Genomic DNA, 23233 nt, shown 5'->3' on the forward strand with positions numbered 1-23233 from the left:
ACCACTCTTTTTCTAAAGTACCTTGAGACATTTTTTATATGCACAGTGTTATATTAATGTGTTGTTGCTGTGGCATTGGTGATATTCTATCAAACCTATGAATTCAGTTGCCTACACTAAAAGAGCCTAATCAGCTCCATTACCATTCTTAATTCATAACCTTCATGTACAGTTAACATTTACCATTGTTTGCATTCAATGTTGTACATTACAGTAGCGACCAATACTCGCAACACCTGCTTGCTTGGCTTTCTGGCTTTGAGCAGCTTTCATAAGTGCGAATTTTGTTCCAACGTCAGCAAAAAGAGCATGTTACCATCATTTCACTCACTGGACTGTAGTGTCCGTGTGTTGATAAAGACACTGAAGATAGGAGTTGGTTCATAGGCATTTACTAAGCAAAGTCTGGGGGTGTTCTAACGGATATATACAATATACAGGCTTATATAGCCCGAGTGGCAATTACCGGCATTACAGCACACCTGGGGCTCTTAAAGGCACATACACCACAATTCCTCCCCTTTTAGCTAACCAGTACATCATATTTTAAGTAATTATTAATTACATGTTATAAGCAAAATAATATACATTGCTGTAGTTAATTAATTATAAGTTAGTCTCTCAGGACGCTGCCTGACTCGGTCCGGATAACGCCTCGGGGGTGTAGTAGTTTCTGGTGGTGTAGTAGGTTCTTCTGGCAAGGCTGATTCGGCTTGAATGCCAGTGTCGGGTTCATCGGGTTCCAGTATCACCGGATCGGAGGTAGATATGGGTATCTCTACTTCATCGTTAGATGTATAGAGTTGTGGTGTAGGTTGTCCCTTTTCGGATGACTTTATGATTTGGTCAGCATGGCACCTTATTATGCTTTCTCCGATGTCCACGGTATGCATCAGTGGTCCTAGTCGTGTGCAGATAGTTCCAGGCTGCCATTTCTCGGTACGGTAGTCCCAGGCCAAAACTTGTTGACCTATCTGGAAGGTTCTAGTTGGCCTTTCATTCATGCCTTGAAACTGCCGGTTCTCCACGTCCCTTCTGATGTTGGGCTTGACCAAATCCAGCCGGTATCTTAGGTTTCTATTGAAGAACATCATGGCGGGAGTTTGGTTGGTAACCATATGTGTTGCATTCCTGTATGCGAATAAGAAGTTATCCACCTTGTGCTGAAGTTTTAGGTCTTCATTACCCATGGCCTTTATGGCCTTCTTGAAGGTCTGGACAAACCTTTCAGCCAATCCATTGGTGGCGGGATGGTATGGGGCGGACGTGTAGTGCTTAACCCCATTGTTTTTTAAGAACTTTCTGAATTCTTCGGACACAAATTGCGGTCCATTATCAGAACATATCTGTTCCGGCAGCCCATTCCTGGCAAATATGGTCCTTAATACTGTGATGGTTTTTTCCGTGGTGGTGGAGGACATCTTTATTACCTCCGGCCACTTGGAGTGTGCATCAACCGCGATTAAGAACATTGAGTCCATAAATGGACCAGCAAAGTCGATGTGCACCCTTTGCCAGGGAGATGAGGGCCACTCCCATGGATGTAGAGGGGCTTGTGGTGGAGCGTTTTGGACCTTCTGGCATCCTTGGCAGCTCTTGGTCATTTCTTCGATGTCTCCATCGATACCTGGCCACCATACAAACGCCCTAGCTAGGTTCTTCATTTTCACTCCACCCAGATGCCCCTCGTGAAGCTCCTTTAGCACTTTATCCTGGAGTTTGGGTGGAATCACCACTCTGGATCCACACATCAAGGTTCCTCGGCACACTGACAGCTGTTCTCTTCTTTGCGAGAATGCTGGCGACAGTGGTTCGCCATGTGCTGGCCATCCCTTCACTGTTAAATCGTAGACCCGTGAGAGAGTCGGGTCATTTCTCGTCTCCCTTTCAATGGCAGAATTTGTCACTGGTAGACATTCCACTATGGTAGAGTGGAACATCTCTACTGGGTCTACTGTAGGTGCCTCTTCTACCTTTGGCAACGGTAGGCGCGATAAACCGTCAGCATTCCCATGCTGTTTTGACCCTTTGTATTCTATGTTGTATTGGTGTGCCCCTAGAAAAAGGGACCACCTCTGTAGCCTTTGCGCTGTCATAATGGGAACACCTTTTTTAGGGTTGAATATGGAGATGAGGGGTTGATGGTCAGTCAACAAGGTAAATTTCTGTCCGTGTAGGTAATGGTTGAATTTCTTCACTCCCCATACCAGGCTGAGTGCTTCCCTGTCGATTTGGGCATAGTTACGCTCAGCTGAGTTTAATGAGCGTGACGCGAAAGCTATCGGCCGTTCTGAGCCATCAGGGAATTTATGGGATAATACTGCTCCTATGCCGTAAGGGGATGCATCGCATGCCAGTCTGATTGGCAGTGATGGGTTGTAATGAGCCAAAACTTCTTCGGATGTGATTAAGTCTTTGCATTTATGGAAGGCACGTTTACAGTCTTCGTTCCATTTCCAAATGACTCCTGTTTGTAGAAGTTCATTAAGAGGGTGTAGAAGAGTTGATAAGTTCGGTAAAAATTTATGATAATTTATTAATCCCAGGAACGACCTTAATTGTGAAACATTTTCAGGTGCTGGGGCTTTTATAACCGCTTCAATTTTTTCAGGTGACTTATGCAACCCTTCATTATTAATTATGTGGCCACAATATGATATCTGATTTTGGAAAAATTCGCACTTGGGGCGATTCGCTCGTAGGCCCCGTTCTTTCAGCCTAGTGAGCACCTGCTCCAAATTGGCAAGGTGCTCGTTGTCGTTTTCTCCTGTTACAAGGATGTCGTCTAGGTAGCATTGAGTCCCCGGAATCCCTTGCAGGACTTGCTCCATAGCTCTTTGCCAGATAGCTGGAGCTGATGCTACTCCAAAAACCAGTCGATTGTACTGGTACAGGCCTTTGTGTGTGTTTATCGTGAGATACTTTTTAGAGGCCTCCTCAACCTCCATCTGTAGATATGCCTGTGCCAAGTCAATTTTGGTGAAACGTTTCCCTCCGGATAGTGAGGTGAAAATATCTTCTATCACAGAATCACAGAATCACAGAAACCCCACAGTGCAGATAGAGGCCATTTCGGCCCATCGAGCCTGCACCGACACATATCCCACCCGATCCCCGTAACCCCTACACCAACACATATCCCACCCTATCCCCGTAACCCCACGTATTTAATCCCCCTAACACTAAGGGTCAATTTATCATAGCCAATCAACCTAACCTGCACATCTTTGGACTGTGGGAGGAAACCGGAGCACCCGGAGTAAACCCACGCAAACACGGGGAGAATGTGCAAACTCCACACAGACAGTCGCCCGAGGCCGGATTCGAACCCGGGTCCCTGGCGCTGTGAGGCAACAGTGCTAACCACTATGCCACCGTGCTGCCCTCCTCGGAAGAGGATACTGTACTGTGTGAAGGACCGGGTTTACAGTCACCTTGAAGTCACCACAGATGCGAATTTTTCTCTGCTCTTCAGATTTATCTTTATTCAATGCTTTTTTCATGACTGGAACGATGGGTGTTGCCCATTCGCTCCAATCTATTTTGGATAATACGCCTGCTTTTTCCAAATTCTCCAGCTCTGCCTCGACTGCTGGACGTATTGCGTATGGCACCGGTCTTGCCTTAAAAAATTTGGGAATTGCTGCATCTTCCACTTTTATTGAGGCGGTGATGCCTTTCAAGGTTCCTAGTTTCTCTTGAAACACTTCTTTGGCGTTGGCCAAGATGTCTTTTAATCGTTCAGGTATGATGTCATCATTGTTTTTTTCCTTACTGGTCACCGTCAGTGCCTGAATGGAGTGCCAGTCTAAACGTATCTTCCTGATCCATTCACGTCCCAACAACGGCGGACCACCATCTTGAAGAATGTATAAATACAACTTTTGTATTTCTTTGCCGTTGTATACAACAGGCACCCTTATTTTTCCTTTGGGGTATACTTTCTGCCCCGTATATGTTTTTAAGATAATGGATGTGTCTTTTAGAGGTATATGCGAAAATAGCGTCTCGTAATCCTGTCGATTTATTACAGTTAGAGCTGATCCTGTATCTAGCTCCATTTTAACTGGGGACCCTGCTATTGTGAGGGTAACCCAAATGGTTTGGTAATCATCTTTGGCAAGTACATTATGTAATTTGAGACAGCTTAGTCTCTTGTTTTCGAAGTCGCTATCGCTCTTCTGGTCTTCGGAGCTACTGTCCGTCATCATTTGTACCTTCCTGTACTTTTCTTTATTGATTTTTTTTTCTGTCAGTGGATTTATTTTGTCCAGATCGGCATACCCGTGCAATGTGTCCAATCTTTCCGCATTGCCTGCATGCTTTGTCCTTGAACCAGCAGTCCCTCTGGTTATGGGTGGATCTGCCGCAGCAATAACATCTTTCAAAACCCTGTGTCATTTCATGGGTGCCGAAGTCCTGTGTCTTTTGTTGTATCTCTGCAGCTCCTTTTGCTGCTGCTTCGTATGATACAGCCATACTGAAAGCTTTGTCCAATGTTAAATCTTTTTCCGAAAGCAGTCTTTTTTGTGTTCCTTCACTTAAGAGACCGCAAACGAATTTGTCTCGAAGATAATCTGATAGTCCTGCCCCGAATTGGCAGTACTTTGATAGCTTTCTTAATTTGGTTAGGTAATCAGCGTTACTTTCATTCTTGTGTTGATTTCTCTTGAAGAACTTGAATCGTTCCGCTATCAGCAGCGGTGTTGGGTTTAAGTGCTCCTGCAGGGTATCAACAATTTCTTTAAAATTCTTGTCCTTTGGTTTGGCTGGAGTGATTAAATTTCGTAACAGCCCGTATGTCTTTGCGCCCATTAAGTTCAGAAGTACTGAAGCTTTTTTTTCATCTTCTATTCCATTTGCAGTGCAATATACCTCTACTCTTTCCACGTATGTGGTCCAATCCTCTATTTCGCTATCAAAAGCATCAATATTGCCAGACTTAGGCATTTCAGAAAAGATATGGTGCTTCCCGCGCTTTTTTTTCTTTTCTGTAGCAAAGATATGGCGCTTCCCGCGCTTTCCCGCCGTTGCTGCCGATAACAACGCTGTTTACTGCGGTTTCCGTTCTTTTTTTATTTACTGTTGGAGACTCGTTCCCGCTGGAGGTCTGAACGCTGACCTGCTTGCCGCGCCGGCCGTCTCCCGAGTGCTCCCTCCCAGTCCGTTATTGCTTGCCTCCGATTTCGCTGCCTGTCTCAGCTGTAGAGCCAGCCGCTGGAGCCCCAGCCTGACGCCCAGGAAGGATTAGCGCAGTACCTGCCACCAGCTTGGCCAGCTGGTGAAACCACAGCTTCTGTTACTTCCTTGAGTCTTCTGGACGCCCGAAGAATCGATGTCCTTGAGGTGCTGCCGAATTGCAGGTAAGTCCGTTTCCACTTCGTCGCCACTGTAGTGTCCGTGTGTTGATAAAGACACTGAAGACAGGAGTTGGTTCATAGGTATTTACTAAGCAAAGTCTGGGGGGGGTTCTAACGGATATACACAATATACAGGCTTATATAGCCCGAGTGGCAATTACCGACATTACAGCACACCTGGGGCTCTTAAAGGCACATACACCACAGGACGACTGTTCTACTGACCGAATTGTACAAGCTTGATTCTTCCAAATGCCACAACCTCAAATTCTGTTTCCTCCAAGAAGCACTGCTTTAGGCCAGGTTGTTCTCAGAAATGTTGTAGAAAAGGTTTCCTAGCCAAGCGACATTCTGTGCTGACTGATCTGGCTAAGAAGGTGGCTGGTACCTTCCCCAGACATTCTGCTCCAGTGATAGCCATAAACCTCCTGGATCTCAGGTTCTGCAGCAGCTTCACTGTTACTCAGCGGAACCAGCAGAGTCTAAGCAAAGTCTTCAGCTGGCACATGTAGAAGACTCCCCAGTGATTTTTCATTGAGACAAGAGATGGCAAATCCCTAGAGCTGAGGGAGATGCCTATTCATCCTGGCAGGATAAAAAGGCTGATAACTTGGGCAGAAAATTATAACTACAATGCACCTTGAAAACAGCATTATACCAGGCTCACTGGGTCAATTTTGTACTTTAATAAACCACACAAGCCTCTGAAGTCAAGGATTGTGCCCAGGCTAATGTGTATAAAATGTTATCTAAATAACCAACCCTTTGTTGCACCCTGACACAGTAGTGAGGACAACACCCCTGTGTATCTGGCTCCACGGATAAGCTGAGAACTACAGGGTTCTCTTTATGTCTTCAAATTAAGTTCCAGGAGCTGCTTTTCCTAGGGAATGGAGATTTTGATGAGCAAAGTTGAAAGCCACGTTAGAGGATTCAAATAGTGCCAACCAAGCCTAAAACCTTCTCAGGGTTTTGACTTCTTATGATGGAAGTGAGCTACTACCAGCACAAGGTACTCTCATTTGGCCTTGTGTTAGCAGCCAGAGTGTTCAGTAAATGCCTGTCTATTGTGGCAGTGTTTTTCTGGTTATGGTAGCTATGTATTTGTCTTCATCTAGGCACCTGGATGATCAGAGTCCTCTCCCACTAGGGCATCTGTCCAGCAGGTACTGACTCTTCAAGGAAACTGGGCTTCATTGAAAATTGAGAAAAATTTCAGCTATAGCCTGTACACAATCTCTTTTTTGGGATGATCCACTTTCTGACTATTCAAACTGTAGCCTCACTACCACAAGACCAATCCAGAGTTACTCAGCTTGAACAATCCAATCTCAGAGAAGAAAACAGGATTCAAGCTTCATGCACAAATCTTCTGTTGCTCCCTGTTAGAAAGCAACTTGGTTCCACCACATGCCACTCTAGCTTTAGTAACTCCGGTGGGAAATCATTACTGCGAACTTGCACACACTGCTCCAAGTATTAGTGTACCAATGCAATTGATTTCAGCTAAGTGACGCCAGAGGAGCTACAATTGGCTTGGAGGAGGAAAAAATTGGTGCTAATCACTATCCAGCGACCCTTGTTGCAAATGGATGGAATCAACCTCTGTTTTCATACACTGCAGTTGAATATCCTATCAGCACTCGCAGTTCAGGTTCCCACATGAAGAATGGTCAATGTTTTCAGAAGAGGGATTTATCAGTGTATGTACTCCAATGACATTCGTTGGCTGATACCACCCCATTGTCTGCATCACTGTTTCCTGAGAGTATACAGGGCTCAAAAGATGAGTTCTTCATTTTTGTTTTACAAAGCAAACATAGTCGGGGCCAGATGTACAAATGCAATGTATTTCCTGATGTTAGGCTTACAGGTCAGGAAGGTTCCAGCTCCAGTCTGTGCTCTGTGCTGATTTGACTGACCTCAGCCAGGGCAGCAAGAGGGTCACTATCATTTGCTTCAGTGCTCCTGGACTAGGATGGAAGAATCAACAACACTTCCCTCTTCCATTTGGTATTCCTACTGGAAAGTGCATTGTGGACCATCAGGCCTGTTATTCTCCCTTTAATATTGATCAACCTGATGACACTGCTTTCTAGACTTACACATGAAGTAGAGTTGCTTGAGTAGAGGGACTGGAGAGTTGCCGGCCCCTGTCACACTGCCGCAACCTAAGTTACTGCCTTCAGGAGAGCGAATCGAAATAGGGCAAAGTTACTTATAGGCAAGTACTTGCCATTAATTGCAGTTACGCATAGAGTTATTCTCTGTAATTAGCATGCAGCTGTTTAGTAAAAGTGTATTTTGTAACTTTCCTTAGGCCTTGGGTTGCATCCTCTATCTGTTGTGCTTTAAGCAGCATCCATTTGAAGACGGTGCTAAACTTGGAATAGTAAATGGAAAGTACTCCATTCCTCCGAATGATACCAAATACACTGTTTTTCATGATCTCATTCGTAAGTATTGAGCGCAAACTAAATACTATCTCAGTTTGATGTTCCGGTTAATTATGCAAGATATATACTGACTTGTTTTCTGACAGTTACTGTAGATTATTGCTTGATAATTTTGCAATAATGAAACAAGGGGGTGGGGGGTGGTCATGAGCATTAGCCCTCCACTGTAGATGCTTTAAGTACCAGGAATAACCTGGGCATCAGTGGATGCCATGACACTCCCTCGCTGCTGAAGAATAATAAAAATGGAAAAAAATACTCCCACTAACAACAACTTGCATTTATATAGTGCTTTTAATACAGGAAAAAAAAGTCGTTTCACAGAGCCCTAAGAAAATTGACTTTGAGCCAAATAAGCAGCATTTAGGAGGGGTGACCAATAGCTTAATCGAAAAGGTGGGTTTTAAAGAGGGCCTTTAAGGAGCAGAGGGAGGTGGAGAAGCTTACGGAGTGAATTCCAGAGTATGGTGAGCAAGCAACTGAAGGCAAGCCGCCATTGGAGGGTTGAAAGGAGGGGAATGCAGCAGAGGCTCGAGTCCAAGGAACAGAGAGATCGGGGTGGGGCCGGGGAAGTAATAGGAGTGGAGGAGGTTGCAGCTACAGGCAGAGCCGAGGCCATGAAGAAAATTAAACGCAAGGATGTAAATTTTAAATTGGAGGCATTGAGGGATTGGTAGCCAATGTAGGTCAGCAAACACTGAGGTGATGGGAAATGGAACTAAGTGCAGAATAGGATACAGGCAGGAGAGTTTTGGATGAACTGGAGTTTATGGAGGGTGGAGGATTGGAGGCTGGCCAAGAGAGTATTGAAATAGTCATGCCTGAAGCTGACAAAGGCATGGTGAAGAGTTTGGCAGCAGATGGGCTGAGGTAGGGGCAGAGGCGGATGATGTAACGGAGGTTACGCAGGCAGTTTTGGTGGTGGAGAGGAGATATGGGGCTGTAAGTTCAGCTCGGGGCTGAATAGGATGCCGAGGTTGCGAAAGTCTGACTCAGCCTGTGGTAGTGGCTGGGGAGGGAGAAGGAATCAGTAACAAGGGTATGGAGTTTGTGGCAGGGACTGAAGACAATAGCTTTGGTCTTCCCAATGTTTAGCTGGAGGTAATAATGGCTCAGACAAGCAGGACAGCACAGAGGTAGTGGATGGGTTGACAGATGGTGGAAAGGTAGAGTTGGATGTTGTAGCATGCATGTGGAAGTTGACGCCATATCTGCGGATGATGTCGCTAAGGGGCAGCATGTCGATGAGGAAGAAGCGGGTGTCAAAGATAGGTCCTTGGGAGACTCCGAAGGTAACAGTGTAGGGGTGGGAAGAAAAGCCATTGCAGGAGATGCTCTGGCTATGATCAGATAGGTAAGAGTATAACTAAACAAGGGCAGTCCCATTGAGTTGGTCAACAGAGGAGAGGCATTGGAGGACGATAGTGTAGTGACTGTGTCAAAGGTTGCAGAGAGTCTAGGCGGGATAATGCACCACAATCGCAGTCACATAGGATGTTATTTGTGACACTTATTTAGGATTGTTTCAGTGCTGTGCCGGGCAGAAACCTGATTGGAGAGACTTAATCCAAGAGTTGCATGAAAGAGGGACACGAATTGGGAGGCAACAGCATTCAAAAACTTTGGAGATGAAAGCAGGATTTGTGATGGGGCAGTAATTTGCAAGGACGGAAGGGTGAAGGATGGATTTTTTGAGGGGTGGGTTGGAGGGGGTGTGATTACAATGGTTTTGAAAGGGAGTGAGACAGTACCTGAGGAGAGGAACCATTTACAATGTGGGCTAGCTTTGGGGCTGGAAAGGGAACTTTAGTGGTCAGCAGTTTAGTTGGAATTGTGTCAAGGGTACAGGAAGAGGGTCTTATGCGTGAGATGAGCTCAAAGAGAGCATGAGGGGAGAAACTAGAGAGAGATGCAGGTTCATGGCTAACTTTACAGAGTATTTTTTTTTTTTTAATTCATGCATGTGAGAATCTCTATAGATCGTTATTAACCATTCATATTTAGCCCTCATGGTCTGATGTCATCTAACCACTCACTGAGATTACTTACCAAGACTGGGCACTGAAAATTGAGGGTTAGAATCTGTATTATTTTATTGCCGCACATCAGTGTGGTATGCTACTTAAATGGCAAGTTAACTTTTAGCTTAAGGTATTCTTAATAATAAGCGTGAACTACTGGCCTGTAATTGTTTAAGATACTATGCTGTAACCTTTTTTGTGCCTTTCTTTAGATCTATACAATTTCTAAGTTTGCAGATGAAACATTCTCTTTGCAATACACTTAATCGTGATTGAGAGTTTTCATGAACTTTTGTTCTCTTCAGGGAGAAAAACTACACTTTGTAGATCATAGGCCATTCAGCCCCTTAAACCTATTCTACCATTCATGAGGTCACATGGCTGATCGGGAGCTGAACTCCATTTATCTGCCTTTGCTCTGAATCCCTGATACCCATTACCTAACAAAAATCTGTCAATCTTAGTCTTGAAAATTTCAGTTCACCCAGCATCCACAGCCATATACAAAAGCAAGGAAGTTCTGCTAAACCTTTATAAATCACTGGTTAGGCTCAGCTGGAGTATTGTGTCCAATTCTGGGCACCACACTTTAGGAAGGATGTCAAGACCTTGGGGTGCAGAGGAGATCTGCCAGAATAATACTGGGAATAAGGGACTTCAGTTATGTGGAGAGATTGGAAAAGCTGGGTTTGTTCTCCTTTGATCAGAGAAAGTTAAGGGGAGATTTAATAGAGGTGTTCGAATTTATGAAGGGTTATGAAATACTAAATAAGGAGAAATGTTTCCACTGGTGGGTGGGATGGTAACCAGAAGTCGCAGATTTAAGATAATTAGCAAAAGAGCCAGAGGGGAGATGAAGGGAGATTTTTAATGCAGTGAGTTGTTGTGATCTGCAATGCACTGCCTGAAAGGGATGGTGGAAGCAGATTCAGTAGTAACTTTCAAAGGGAATTGGATTTATACTTGAAAAGGAAACATTTGCAGGGCTATGGGGGTAAGAGCCGGGTAATGGGACGAATTGGATAGCTCTTTCATAGAGCTGGCACAGGCACGATGGGCCGATTGGCTGCCTGCTGTGCTGTAAGATTCTATGATTTTTGGGGAGAGTTCATGATTTCTACTACTCTGTGTATGAAAAAAGTGCTTTGTGATTTAATGGTGTAGCTATAATTTTGAGATTGCCTCCTTGTTCTGGATTCTCCCATCAGAGGATATAGTTTCTCTCGAGCTACCCTATTTAATCCCTTTATCATTTTAAATACCTTAACGAGATCAACCCTCAACCATCTAAACTTAAGACTATACAAGCCAGGTTTATAAGAACATAAGAAATAGGAGCAGGAGTAGGCCATTCGGCCCTTCGAGCCTGCTCCGCTATTCAATAAGATCATGGCTGATCTTCTGCCTCAACTCCATTCACCGGCCCTATCGCCATATCCCTTGGTGCCTTTACTAGTCAGAAATCAATCGACTTCTGTTTTGAATATACCCAATGACTGAGCCTCCACAGCCCTCTGGGGTAGAGAATTCCAAAGATTCACTACCCTCTGTGAAGAAATTTCTTCTCATCTCAGTCCTGAATGGCCTACCCTTTATCCTGAGGCTGTGGCCCCTGGTTGTAGACTCCCCAGCCAAGGGAAACATTCACCCAGCATCCACCCTATCAAGCCCTGTAATAATTTTGTATGCTTCAATGAGATGCAATCGCTTCTCATAATTTAACCCTTTTAGCCCTGGTATCATTCTGGTGAATCTGCGCTGTGCCACCCTCAAGGCCAATATATATTTTCTGCGGTTCGGTGCCCAAAACTGAACACAGTGCCTAAGGTGGGATCTGACCAAGGCGCTGTGCAACTGAAGCATTACATTCTCAGTTTTGTATTCCAACCCCCCTTGAGATAAAGGCCAACATTCCATTAACCTTTTAAATTATTTTTGTACATGTACATGCTCCTCCACAGCTCCTAGTCTCGCAACATCAGGAAAATATTCTGATTTGTCTTCTTTGGATGCAGAATTGATAACCTCACACTTTCCCACATTGAACTCCATCGGCTAGAGTTTTCCCCACTCACTTCGTCTATCTATGTCCCTTTGTAACTTCCTGTTCTCATCTACACAACTTACTCTGCCTCCTAACTTAGTGTCATCTGCAAACCTGGATATACAACTCTCTATTCCTTCAACCAAGTCATGAATATATGGTGAAAAGCTGAGGCCGTAGTACAGATCCTTGGGGAGCACCACTTGCCACCTCCTGCCAATTAGAGAACAAACCGTTTCTCCCTACCTCCCTACCAATTACCAACCCGTGTCGAGAGGTTACCTCCAATTCTGTGCACTTTTTGCTAATCTCTTGTGCAAAACCTTATCAAATGCCTTTTGGTAGTCCATATAAAGAACATGCTAGTTACGTTCTCAAAAAAAATTCAACTGCTCCTGATCTATGTGGGAAGATCTTGGGTCACATGTGTTGGCCCCTTTCTTTCTCAGTTGCAGGCAAACCTCCCACTGTTCCAGGTAGAGCAATGGAGTAGTACAGACTGGAGGTTTGTTTGTAACAGTGGGAGTTGGGACTGAAATCAGTGACCTGGGTTCATGTTATAAGACATAAGAATCAAAGTATGCCATTGTGTTTTGAGTTGCTGTCGTCTCATTCAGTTTGAGATAGATTATGATCGCTTTAATGTTTTGATGCAATATCACATTGGTGTAAACCTGTGCTGGTTATATATTCAAGGTGCACTCCAGAACTGGAGCACATAATCTAGGCTGACACTTCATTGCAGTACTGAGGGAGTGCTGCACTGTTGGAGGTGCTGTTTTTTTGGATACGACGTTAAACTATGACCCAAATTGCCTGTTCATGATCCCAAAAGATCCCATGGCACTATTCGAAGAAGAGCAAGGGAATTCTCCCAGTATCCTGGCCAACCAACACAAATAAAACAGATTAGCTGGTCATTATTTCATTGCTGTTTTGTGATCTTGCTGTCTGCAAATCGGCTGTGATATTTGACTACATTTCAAAATTAGTCATGGTTGTGAAACACCTTGAAACATCCTGAGAATGGGAAAGAAGCTGTAGAAATGCAAGTTTGTTTGTTCTTTTCTTTAAAACTATGATTCCTTAATTCTAACTGGTAACTAGACTCCATGGGGAATATTAGAGTTGGTCCTCGTACTATGTTTTAGTCACATTTGTTACCTCAGAACACTTACTGGCAGAAGGTAGCATGATGACCTATATTTTTTCCCCTTTTGTTGCTGTAGGTAACATGGTGAAGATAAATCCCGAAGAGAGATTGACTATTACAGAGGTGGTGAATCAACTGCAGGAGATAGCTGCAGCTAGGAATATTAATCTTAAATCTCCAATTACAGAGGTAGGAAACTTGATACTGGTTCTAAAGTTGTACGGTAGAGGTTCATGCCACTTTAGAAACCACATTGAAAAGGGAGTTTGAATTCAAATTCAGGTCCCAATAATGAAATACCAGTATACTATTGCTTTGCATCACTTGGTCCCCTGGTTTATTTATTTTTGCTACCTTTTTTTATAACTGATGTTTTGAACAGAGGAAAGCAATAGCAGTTGAGTGTGGTGCAGGTCATGTCAAGAGTGACATCGCCCTGGGTTACCACAGGACTCTAGTGACCATAGGCTTTGAATAAATTGACTTCCTGGATCATCTATGTTGATAATCAGCTGATCAGTAACCAGATGGGAAATGATTCAAACTGATCTGCTCACAATACACTGCTGAATCTCTCCACTTGAGTCTGGTATTTTGGCAACAGCAGGAAAGATCATTTGATTTATGTATGTCTTGATCATTCTGATCTCTCCTCATGTGATTGTGATGGGAGGAGATGTCTTGCTCTCAGTTATACAGTACCGACAGTGTGATTTCCTCTGCTCCTGTGCTTTTGACGTCTCAATGTAAGCTAAGATTTCCACTGTCCAAATGCAGTGTTGGTCCTTATAGAAGGTTAGGCCAGTGGTAAGATTATCCGATCATTATTTGATGCACTGATTAGGTGTTCTAGATGTTGATGGAATCGATACATGCAGTTTTTCTGTTTTGTGAATCTTGAAAACTGACAGTGGTTTAGTAGCTCCAGCAATAGCGCATTTATACAAGCTTTTAGTTGACATTTAACTGCATTCAGTGGGCAGATTTTGGCATTTCTTTGACCGACTGCTCAGTTGGGTTCTTGGCAGCAATTGACTTCTGTTCAGGAGAGTGAAGCAAATCTGGGCGAGCCATCGTGACCCACTGAAGTGCAGTTATCCAGTTGTGGAGCTGCATTGGACCTATCTGGGGAGAATTCCATTACCTGGACTGTCCTATTGTCTAACTGAAGGAAGAAGATAGTGTAGGGGAAGTAGTGAGGACCGAATGTGGGGAGGTGACGGAGGTAAAGAGAGGGATTTTCTCCAGGAATTAGATCTCGAGACTTCTCTTTATCCTTTATGTTAATATTCATTTTGTTTTGTCTATTATAATTTAAAGATTTTAAAGACATAATATGTAATAGCAGAAACGGTTAAATGTTTTTATATGGTAGGGAAGATATTATGTGCATACAAATTATGACAGGCTTTTACTTGAGTTAAATAAATAGGATATTTCATTATGCTCCATATACTATATTTATATAGCATGTGTCGGAATTGTCTAGGATTTTTTTGTTTGTAATCTTTCAATTGTTCATTCTGCCTCTGTACAAATTAATGAGCAACCCAACAGGGAAGGGGACCATTTGGTAAGAGTCACTAAGAGCAGAAGTTGATATGAATATTTAGCACTAACCTTGATATAAATATGTAGAAAATGGTCCTCTTTAAATCAGTCTTAGTTGAGTCAGGTACAAAAAGAGCTGGCCTTATTGCTTCTTTTCCAGACTGTTGATGTAATGGAACTGTTTTGATTGCCTGAATGTGGCCAATTTATGGTACTCGTCAGAAGGAATAAGCACTTTTGTCTTTCTAGCATATGTGCTAAATCACAGTTTTGTGCAATAATTACTCTATCCCATAGAAAACCTTGAAAACAGACACAGTTTCCGTGTCCAAAGTACAGGATTGCTCCAGCGCTGCACTTGCATCAAGTCAGATCCTACTTTACTAAAAGACTGAAGCCATTATTAAAGCAAACACACTGTGTTTTTAGTCCCTGTTTAAATGGGGCAATTAACATGTGTTGGCTAGAAAATATGTAATTCAACTGGGTTGGATTTTATTGCAGGTCATTGTAGAATAAGAAGTTATAGATCTTTACAAAGTTAATGAAGATTGTTTTTCTTACTACGTTGTGATTATTTGCCCAGATTGTGATTGTGATTGTGTTTTAGTATGTTGGAAATTTTTTTAATGGTCTTAAGAAAATATTTAAAAGTGGGACCTTCTTAAAATAAACAAGTCTATTTTCACATTTGTGATGAGAATTATGAGGATAATCTGCTCATCTTCAAACTAATCAGCTTAAGTGTCAAGCAGGCATGGTATAGTCAGCTATGTACACTGATCAAGGCTGGGCCTAAAGCCAAATTGAATATCCTGCTGGGCCTGCTTGTAAGTGCTACAGCTGAGCATCGAGATGGCATGAACCCAGCAATGCCCTGTTTGTTCGGGAGAGAAGCTCCTTGCTACTGTGACACGGTTGCAGAATAATTTTCAACTGGTGGCAAGGAATCTCGGCTTTCTTTGTTGTGTTTGTGTCTGGATTGTTCTCTCATGAGTCTGCTGGGTTCTTATCGCAGAAAGATTCATTGTGACGGTTACCAATCCTTACAGCTCCTGGAGCAGAATGGAGGGGTGGCCAACAGCACGACGGCAGGTTCAACGCCACAGTGGAGCAAGCCAGTAGGACCACTGAACAACATGCACAATGCAGGTATGCAACCTATTTTTCAACAAAGGAAGAATGAAGGCGTCGTAGTGAACTCTCCAGTATATAAAACCATAAAAATGTGTGATGTGTAGCATCAAATACATTCAAGTCAAAGCTTGTTTCAGACTGCTGGCCAACATCAGTCATCTTGCTACTTAAGAGGACTTAGCGGTCGAAGTCCTGCTGCCTGGTCCATTTAGGCTCGGACTGCTTCTTGGTTCTGTGCAAGTCAGGAAGTGCCTGTTAAAATCAGGTCGCCAGCATTGTTGCTGCTGATGTGGTGCTCTCATTTTTATTTGATTATTTCATTTATATCATGCTTTATGTTGCTGATTAATTCACAAATTAACAAACAGGGCAGTCTGGTTTGTTTCCCTTTTGAATCTGCAGAACTACAGTGACAGGCCAGACTCAGTGGACTGATTAGTATGTTTGGAGCGTATAGCCCTGTTAAATTTAAATCACTGCAGAATCATAATCAAAACCAAGATCACGAAGAATGTCACAGGTTGTTTATGTTGGGTATTTTAAAGAGGTCCAATTGTATTCCCTTCTCTTCTCCCTTCTCAGTGTAACATGGGGACAAAAATTGGACGATAGCAGATTGCTTTAGATTACCATTTTAACCTGACCTCCATTGAGACCTTAGCTAGGTTTCAAACAAACTTTCAAAAAATATAAACATTGTATCTTTCATCTGAGTTCTGAATAAAGAAATTTGAAAACTGCATTATAGAAATTAAATTGTAAGCATTATTAAAGGCTCTCTGTGTCTCTGATGCCTTTTTAATCCTGACTAAAAGTAACTGGGGCAGCTGCCGTCCCATTCCTAGCAGCAAAAAAGGCTCTTGATCCAAACAGTGATGAAGACTGATTAAACAGTCTGATAAATCGTTTGAATCAATGGTGTTAGTATTTGCACTCAGACTCCTTACCAAACATGATCATAAGAATGCTCCATGTATTTATTATAATGTAGAAACCTTTTGCTTCCCCAACCTATTATCCATTAGATCTATACAGAGCACTGTAAAAGTAAGAAATGTTGGTATAATTCCTTGCATTACAACAGTGACTACACTTCAGAAGTACTTAATTGGCTGCAAAGTGCTTTGGGACATCCTGAGGTGGTGAAAGGCACTTTATAAATGCAAGTTGTTCTTCCTTTAATTACTTCACTTATCGTAGATCTGTCTATAAGGATGATTGTAAGAAATCACACAACACCAGGTTATAGTCCAACAGCTTTATTTGAAATCACAAGCTTTCGGAGCGCTGCTCCTTCTTCAGGTGAAGTGGAGAAATGCATAAAGACACAGCTTATATAGTCAGAGAATCATGTCAGATGTTTACAGGTAACCTTTCCAACTGCCATTTATCACACCTCGGCAGAGAGATAATCACAGCAGTCAAAGGTGTGAATGGTGTCCAAACAGGTCAGTCAGGGAAACATTACATCAAAGAACAATGAGGTGGGGTCACAAGGGGTCAAATATTGCAGACGCTGGGGTCTGTATGAAAAACAAAAAAACAGACAAAAAACTTTTTTTTTGGCTGGAAATCACAGCAGGTCCGGCCGCATCTGTGTAGCGAGAACAAGCCAATGTCGACTCGAGTCTGGATGACCCTGCATCAGGTGGGGTTACATGTAGCGTGACATGAACCCAAGATCTCGGTTAAGGCCGTCCTCATGGGTGCGGAACTTGGCTATCAGTTTCTGCTCGACGATTTTGCGTTGTCGTGTGTCTCGAAGGCCACCTTGGAGAATGCTTACCCGAAGATCGGAGGCTGAATGTCCTTGACTGCTGAAGTGTTCCCCGACTGGGAGGGAACACTCCTGCCTGGCGATTGTTGTGCGGTGTCCGTTCATCCGTTGTCGCAGTGTCTGCATGGTCTCGCCGATGTACCATGCTCCGGGGCATCCTTTCCTGCAACGTATGAGGTAGACAACGTTGGCCAAGTCACATGAGTATGTACCATGTACCTGGTGGGTGGTGTCCTCACGTGTGATGATGGTATCTGTGTTGATGATCTGGCATGTCTTGCAGAGGTTGCTGTGGCAGGGTTGTGTGGTGTCGTGGTCGCTGTTCTCCTGGAAGCTGGGTAATTTGCTGCGAACGATGGTCTGTTTGAGGTTAGGCGGCTGTTTGAAAGCGAGTAGTGGAGGCGTGGGGATGGCCTTAGCGAGGTGTTCGTCGTCATCGATGACATGTTGAAGGCTGCGAAGAACATGGCGTAGTTTCTCCGCTCCGGGGAAGTACTGGACGACGAAGGGTACTCTGTTGGTTGTGTCCCGTGTTTGTCTTCTGAGGAGGTCTATGCGATTTTTCGCTGTGGCCCGTCGGAACTGTCGATCGACGAGTCGAGCGTCATATCCCGTTCTTACAAGGGCGTCTTTCAGTGTCTGTAGGTGTCCATCGCGTTCCTCCTCGTCTGAGCAGATCCTGTGTATTCGCAGGGCTTGTCCATAGGGGATGGCTTCTTTAACGTGGTTAGGGTGGAAGCTGGAGAAGTGAAGCATCGTGAGGTTGTCCGTGGGCTTGCGGTAGAGTGAAGTGCTGAGGTGTCCGTCTTTGATGGAGATTCGTGTGTCCAGGAATGAGACTGATTCTGAGGAGTAGTCCATGGTGAGTTTGATGGTGGGATGGAACTTGTTGATGTTATCGTGTAGTCTTTTCAGTGATTCTTCGCCGTGGGTCCATAGGAAGAAAATGTCGTCGATGTATCTGGTGTATAGCGTTGGTTGGAGATCCTGTGCAGCGAAGAAGTCTTGCTCGAACTTGTGCATGAAGATGTTTGCGTATTGGGGTGCGAATTTGGTCCCCGTGGCTGTTCCGTGTGTTTGGGTAAAGAACTGGTTGTCGAAGGTGAAGACATTGTGGTCAAGGATGAAGCGGATGAGTTGTAGGATGGCGTCTGGAGATTGGCTGTTGTTGGTGTTGAGTACTGAGGCTGTCGCAGCGATGCCGTCATCGTGGGGGATACTGGTGTAGAGTGCCGAGACGTCCATCGTGGCGAGGAGTGTTCCTGGTTCAACTGGTCCGTGGGTGCTGAGCTTCTGTAAGAAGTCTGTAGTGTTGCGACAGAAGCTGGGGGTTCCCTGTACGATGGGTTTGTCTGTGTTTTTTGTCTGTTTTTTTGTTTTTCATACAGACCCCAGCATCTGCAATATTTGACCCCTTGTGACCCCACCTCATTGTTCTTTGATGTAATGTTTCCCTGACTGACCTGTTTGGACACCATTCACACCTTTGACTGCTGTGATTATCTCTCTGCCGGGGTGTGATAAATGGCAGTTGGAAAGGTTACCTGTAAACATCTGACATGATTCTCTGACTATATAAGCTGTGTCTTTATGCATTTCTCCACTTCACCTGAAGAAGGAGCAGCGTTCCGAAAGCTTGTGATTTCAAATAAAGCTGTTGGACTATAACCTGGTGTTGTGTGATTTCTTACATTTGTCCACCCCAGTCCAACACCGGCATCTCCACACTATAAGGATGATGGCTGATCATTGAAGAACATTGGTTATCCCATTTAATTGATGTATTTCAAGATGCATTAGTAAATGATTGAGAAGCTTGATATAGTTTCTCAGTTCTATGATTTCTCTTTTTGCCTCTTTGTGTCTGTTCTTCTGAATTTTTTTTGGTACATCTCCAATGATGAACCAAATAAACAGAACTGAAAAGCTATGTTGATTATGTGTTTTGGTGGAACATAAGAACATAAGAACATAAGAAATAGGAGCAGGAGTAGGCCAATCGGCCCCTCGAGCCTGCTCCACCATTCAATAAGATCATGGCTGATCTGATCCTAACCTCAAATCTTCTATCACTCTGCATCCACCCGAACCCATGTGATCTCCCGGGAGAGGCGAAAAACCAGATAAAGACCCAATGGCCAATTTGGGAGAAAAAAATCTGGGAAATTCCTCTCCGACCCATCTAGGCGATCGAAATTCTTCCAGGAGATCACTCTGTCCCTATATTTTCTACAGTACTTACCAAAGCAAAAAATGTGTGCTCTGATTCTGTTCAGTTCAGTACCAGCCTGTGTCTGACTGCATTGAGAGGCTCCATTTTGAATCATCATGATCTTTGTTATGAGATGAAGGCTGCTCTAATTTCATTTAAATCAGTGGAGTCAACCTCCAGGAGGAATTTCTAAAATGTTGTACTTGTTGTTTTGCAAGTTTTGTACAGATTGTGTCCTGGCATAATTTGTGTACTTTTCAGCCACCTTTTCAACTTGCATTGTACAATAGGAATCTGGCAAGTGAGGTGGTCTGCGTGATAACCCTGGCAGCTTATTTTGGTGTTTAGCACCTTTGTGTGGGGGGAGAGGGGTTAGAAGGAATGGCCTCCTTCTGTGCTGTAACCATTTTATGATTCTGTGGTTTAAAAACATTCCAAAAACCTTCATATTTATTTAATTTGTAATAAGTAGAAGGCAGTTTATGGGGAATGTGCAAAAGGGAACCAGGCAATTGGAGCATGAGTTATTAATTCATCATGGATTATTTGTTCATCTTATTTCTTAGGTATTGAAAATGATGTATCACACCCTGGAGGGTTGTTTGATATCCTCAAAGGTGGCACAGAGCGCTTCCTGACTAACATCAAGGATACATCCTCAAAGATGATCCAGTCAGTTGCTAAGTAAGTGAATATGAGGGCTGAGCAAACGTTTCAGTATGAGTGTTCCACAGAGTCGCCACATTTCAGTGTGGGCGTTCCACAGTGTCGCCACATTTCAGTGTGGGCGTTCCACAGTGTCGCCACATTTCAGTGTGGGCGTTCCACAGAGTCGCCACATTTCAGTGTGGGCGTTCCACAGTGTCACCACATTTCAGTGTGGGCGTTCCACAGAGTCGCCACATTTCAGTGTGGGCGTTCCACAGAGCCGGCACATTTCAGTGCGGGCGTTCCACAGAGTCGGCGCATTTCAGTGCGGGCGTTCCACAGAGTCGGCGCATTTCAGTGCGGGCGTTCCACAGAGTCGCCACATTTCAGTGCGGGCGTTCCACAGAGTCGCCACATTTCAGTGCGGGCGTTCCACAGAGTCGCCACATTTCAGTGCGGCCGTTCCACAGAGTCGCCACATTTCAGTGCGGCCGTTCCACAGAGTCGCCACATTTCAGTGCGGCCGTTCCACAGAGTCGCCACATTTCAATGCGGCCGTTCCACAGAGTCGCCACATTTCAATGCGGGCGTTCCACAGAGTCGCCACATTTCAGTGCGGCCGTTCCACAGAGTCGCCACATTTCAGTGCGGCCGTTCCACAGAGTCGCCACATTTCAGTGCGGCCGTTCCACAGAGTCGCCACATTTCAGAGTGGGCGTTCCACAGAGCCACTATTGATGGACTCAAACATTCAGGTGGTAAATGCCCAGGGATTACAACTACTGTGGAAATGTTGGGACAATTAAATGTACAATTTTTAATATTTAAGTTTACTTTTTAAAAAAAAAAGAAAAATTGTACCCTGGTTTTCACACGATGCAGTGCTGGATTATACTCTCGCCATGGTATTTACAGAAGGACACATGGTTAGCATAGTAGTACATATTTGTATGGTAGTACTTCTGATATGGGGGCGACATGGGGTGGGAAAGATGCACGCAGGGGCTATCCCACTTTCTCTAGGTGTGTTTTTGGGATACGTCGCTATTTCTGCGTAACTGGGAGCTAATGGCAGTGTCCTGTGTCCCACCATTGATGGGGTTTTGATGTGTTCTTTTGGATCACAGATTCTAAGGAGTCAAATAAAAATGGCAGTGGCAAAAAATTGATGACATACTTCATTTATTTGTACCTTTCGATAAATTTCAGTTAAAAATGGACCTTTAATTTAGTCTTATGAAAAGAACATAATTACATCAATTCATCTTGCCCCTTTTCTAGAGCTGTAAGCAAAGATATTTACAGCTATTGTGCTAAAGTATGTGTGTGGACACACATGGGAAGACGGAAAAATGACAACAAATCGGAGCTTTCTCTTTTCCACCCCCTCTTTTTTTCCCCTTCTGCTTAACCTTTCTGCTCCCACCCATTAGTGTAAGTTAACAGAACAGATGTATCCTTCACAGCTAAGGCCATTGTTCTGCTTATAAGTCAACTAGCAGGAGACAAATGTCTGCCCAAAAGGATAGCCAAGCTTCCATTTGTTTTCCTCATTCGATGACAATCCGTTAATACATTTGAGTGAGATATGCCATGATGTCAGCCTTCTCTAGAATTTGGGATGTCAATCAAAAGAGCATTAAATTGTATTGTCCAAACTAGATGTGTCATTCCTGCTGGACAGACAGCTATTTTGATATTTGCATTTCTGTTTTAATTTACAAACTTTTGCCAAGGAATATGATTTTCTTAATTTGCTATTGATGAGTATCATGCACTCACCATTTTTGTTTCCCATTGTGAATGTTGCTGCTTGTCACTGTTTGTGTTTTGAGTATTCATTGCTCGATTTCTTTCTTTCTCAACATCTCTATGCCTCTGGTAGCAATCCCAGGTAAATATTTTGGTTCTTCTGTGTGCTGCTAAGTTATGGTTTTGTAATAACTGGATTTTGCCCACCTTTTCAATGGTGTTCATTAAGTGTTTTCCCTGAAGCTCAAACCTCAGAATAGAGGTGTTTGCATGTGATTTATTTTGAAGGGCTACAACCGTAAACACTGTTAGTTTAGATTAATTTTATTTAATGAGGGGAGAGATGTGGGCAAGTAAAGGGAGAGTTGGGGATGGTTTGTTAGGGATATCACTCGAATGGACAGGGCTCGTCAATTTTCCAGGTTGCAACCTACCTTGAAATGTTGCTGGTGCCTCTCAGTCAATGGTGTCTTAAAAGGTTGCTCGTTAACAGTTTAAACTGAAGTGCCCAGAGTTGGCATATGCAAACGTGGATCTGTGCGAGGGATGCTGTGTTTTTGTTTGTTCTGTCAGTTCATGTTTGAGATTTTTTTGTACTGTTGCATTTTGAGGTGTTGGGACTGGGAAATGGAGCAATTCTAATTTTGCACATCATCAGCATCAGGCAGCCCTGGAGAGTTATTCAAAGATGGCACAGAGCAGTTTCTAAGTAAAATCAAGCTGATCAAACTTTTCAGTACCTACAGCCTCAGATTTGCTATTGCTGGAGTCAAATGTTCAGGTGGTCATTGTTCAGGGATGCCTTCCGCTCAGTTTAGTTCGATAATGTTGAAGACTGAGTGCAGGTAACAAGTTGCATAAAGTTTTCACCATTCTACAGTCACATTGGTTTACTTGGAAGGTTTTTCTTTTGTATGTTTAAAGTTCAAGATGATGAAAACATATTACCAAAAAGTCTCCCTCTTTAATCTAGTTATTAACTGGTCTAACTGCGTCAATGTGTCATTTTCCCATTGATCGATTGTAGAAGTAAGAGAGAATTTCTGTGAACAATGCCAGGGGGCCTGTAAAATTTAAATCAATCTGAGCTATATGTATCTGATGTTGTGATGGCACGTGTTT

General features: G+C 43.6%; 1 protein-coding gene across 1 annotated transcript in view; it reads left to right on the forward strand.

The window, feature by feature from the left end:
* gak (cyclin G associated kinase) overlaps positions 1 to 23233 on the forward strand; it is a 128152-nt gene that overhangs the window by 40331 nt on the left and 64588 nt on the right. Inside the window, exons 8-11 of the mRNA XM_085983219.1 lie at positions 7681 to 7816; positions 13111 to 13223; positions 15638 to 15737; positions 20278 to 20395. Coding sequence (XP_085839345.1) covers positions 7681 to 7816; positions 13111 to 13223; positions 15638 to 15737; positions 20278 to 20395 — 467 coding nt within the window. The remainder of the gene's footprint in view (positions 1 to 7680; positions 7817 to 13110; positions 13224 to 15637; positions 15738 to 20277; positions 20396 to 23233) is intronic.

This window comes from Somniosus microcephalus, chromosome 1 (assembly GCF_052327205.1).
Source record: "Somniosus microcephalus isolate GS21.2 chromosome 1, FLI_Smic_1.0, whole genome shotgun sequence".
Taxonomy (NCBI): Eukaryota; Metazoa; Chordata; class Chondrichthyes; order Squaliformes; family Somniosidae; genus Somniosus; species Somniosus microcephalus.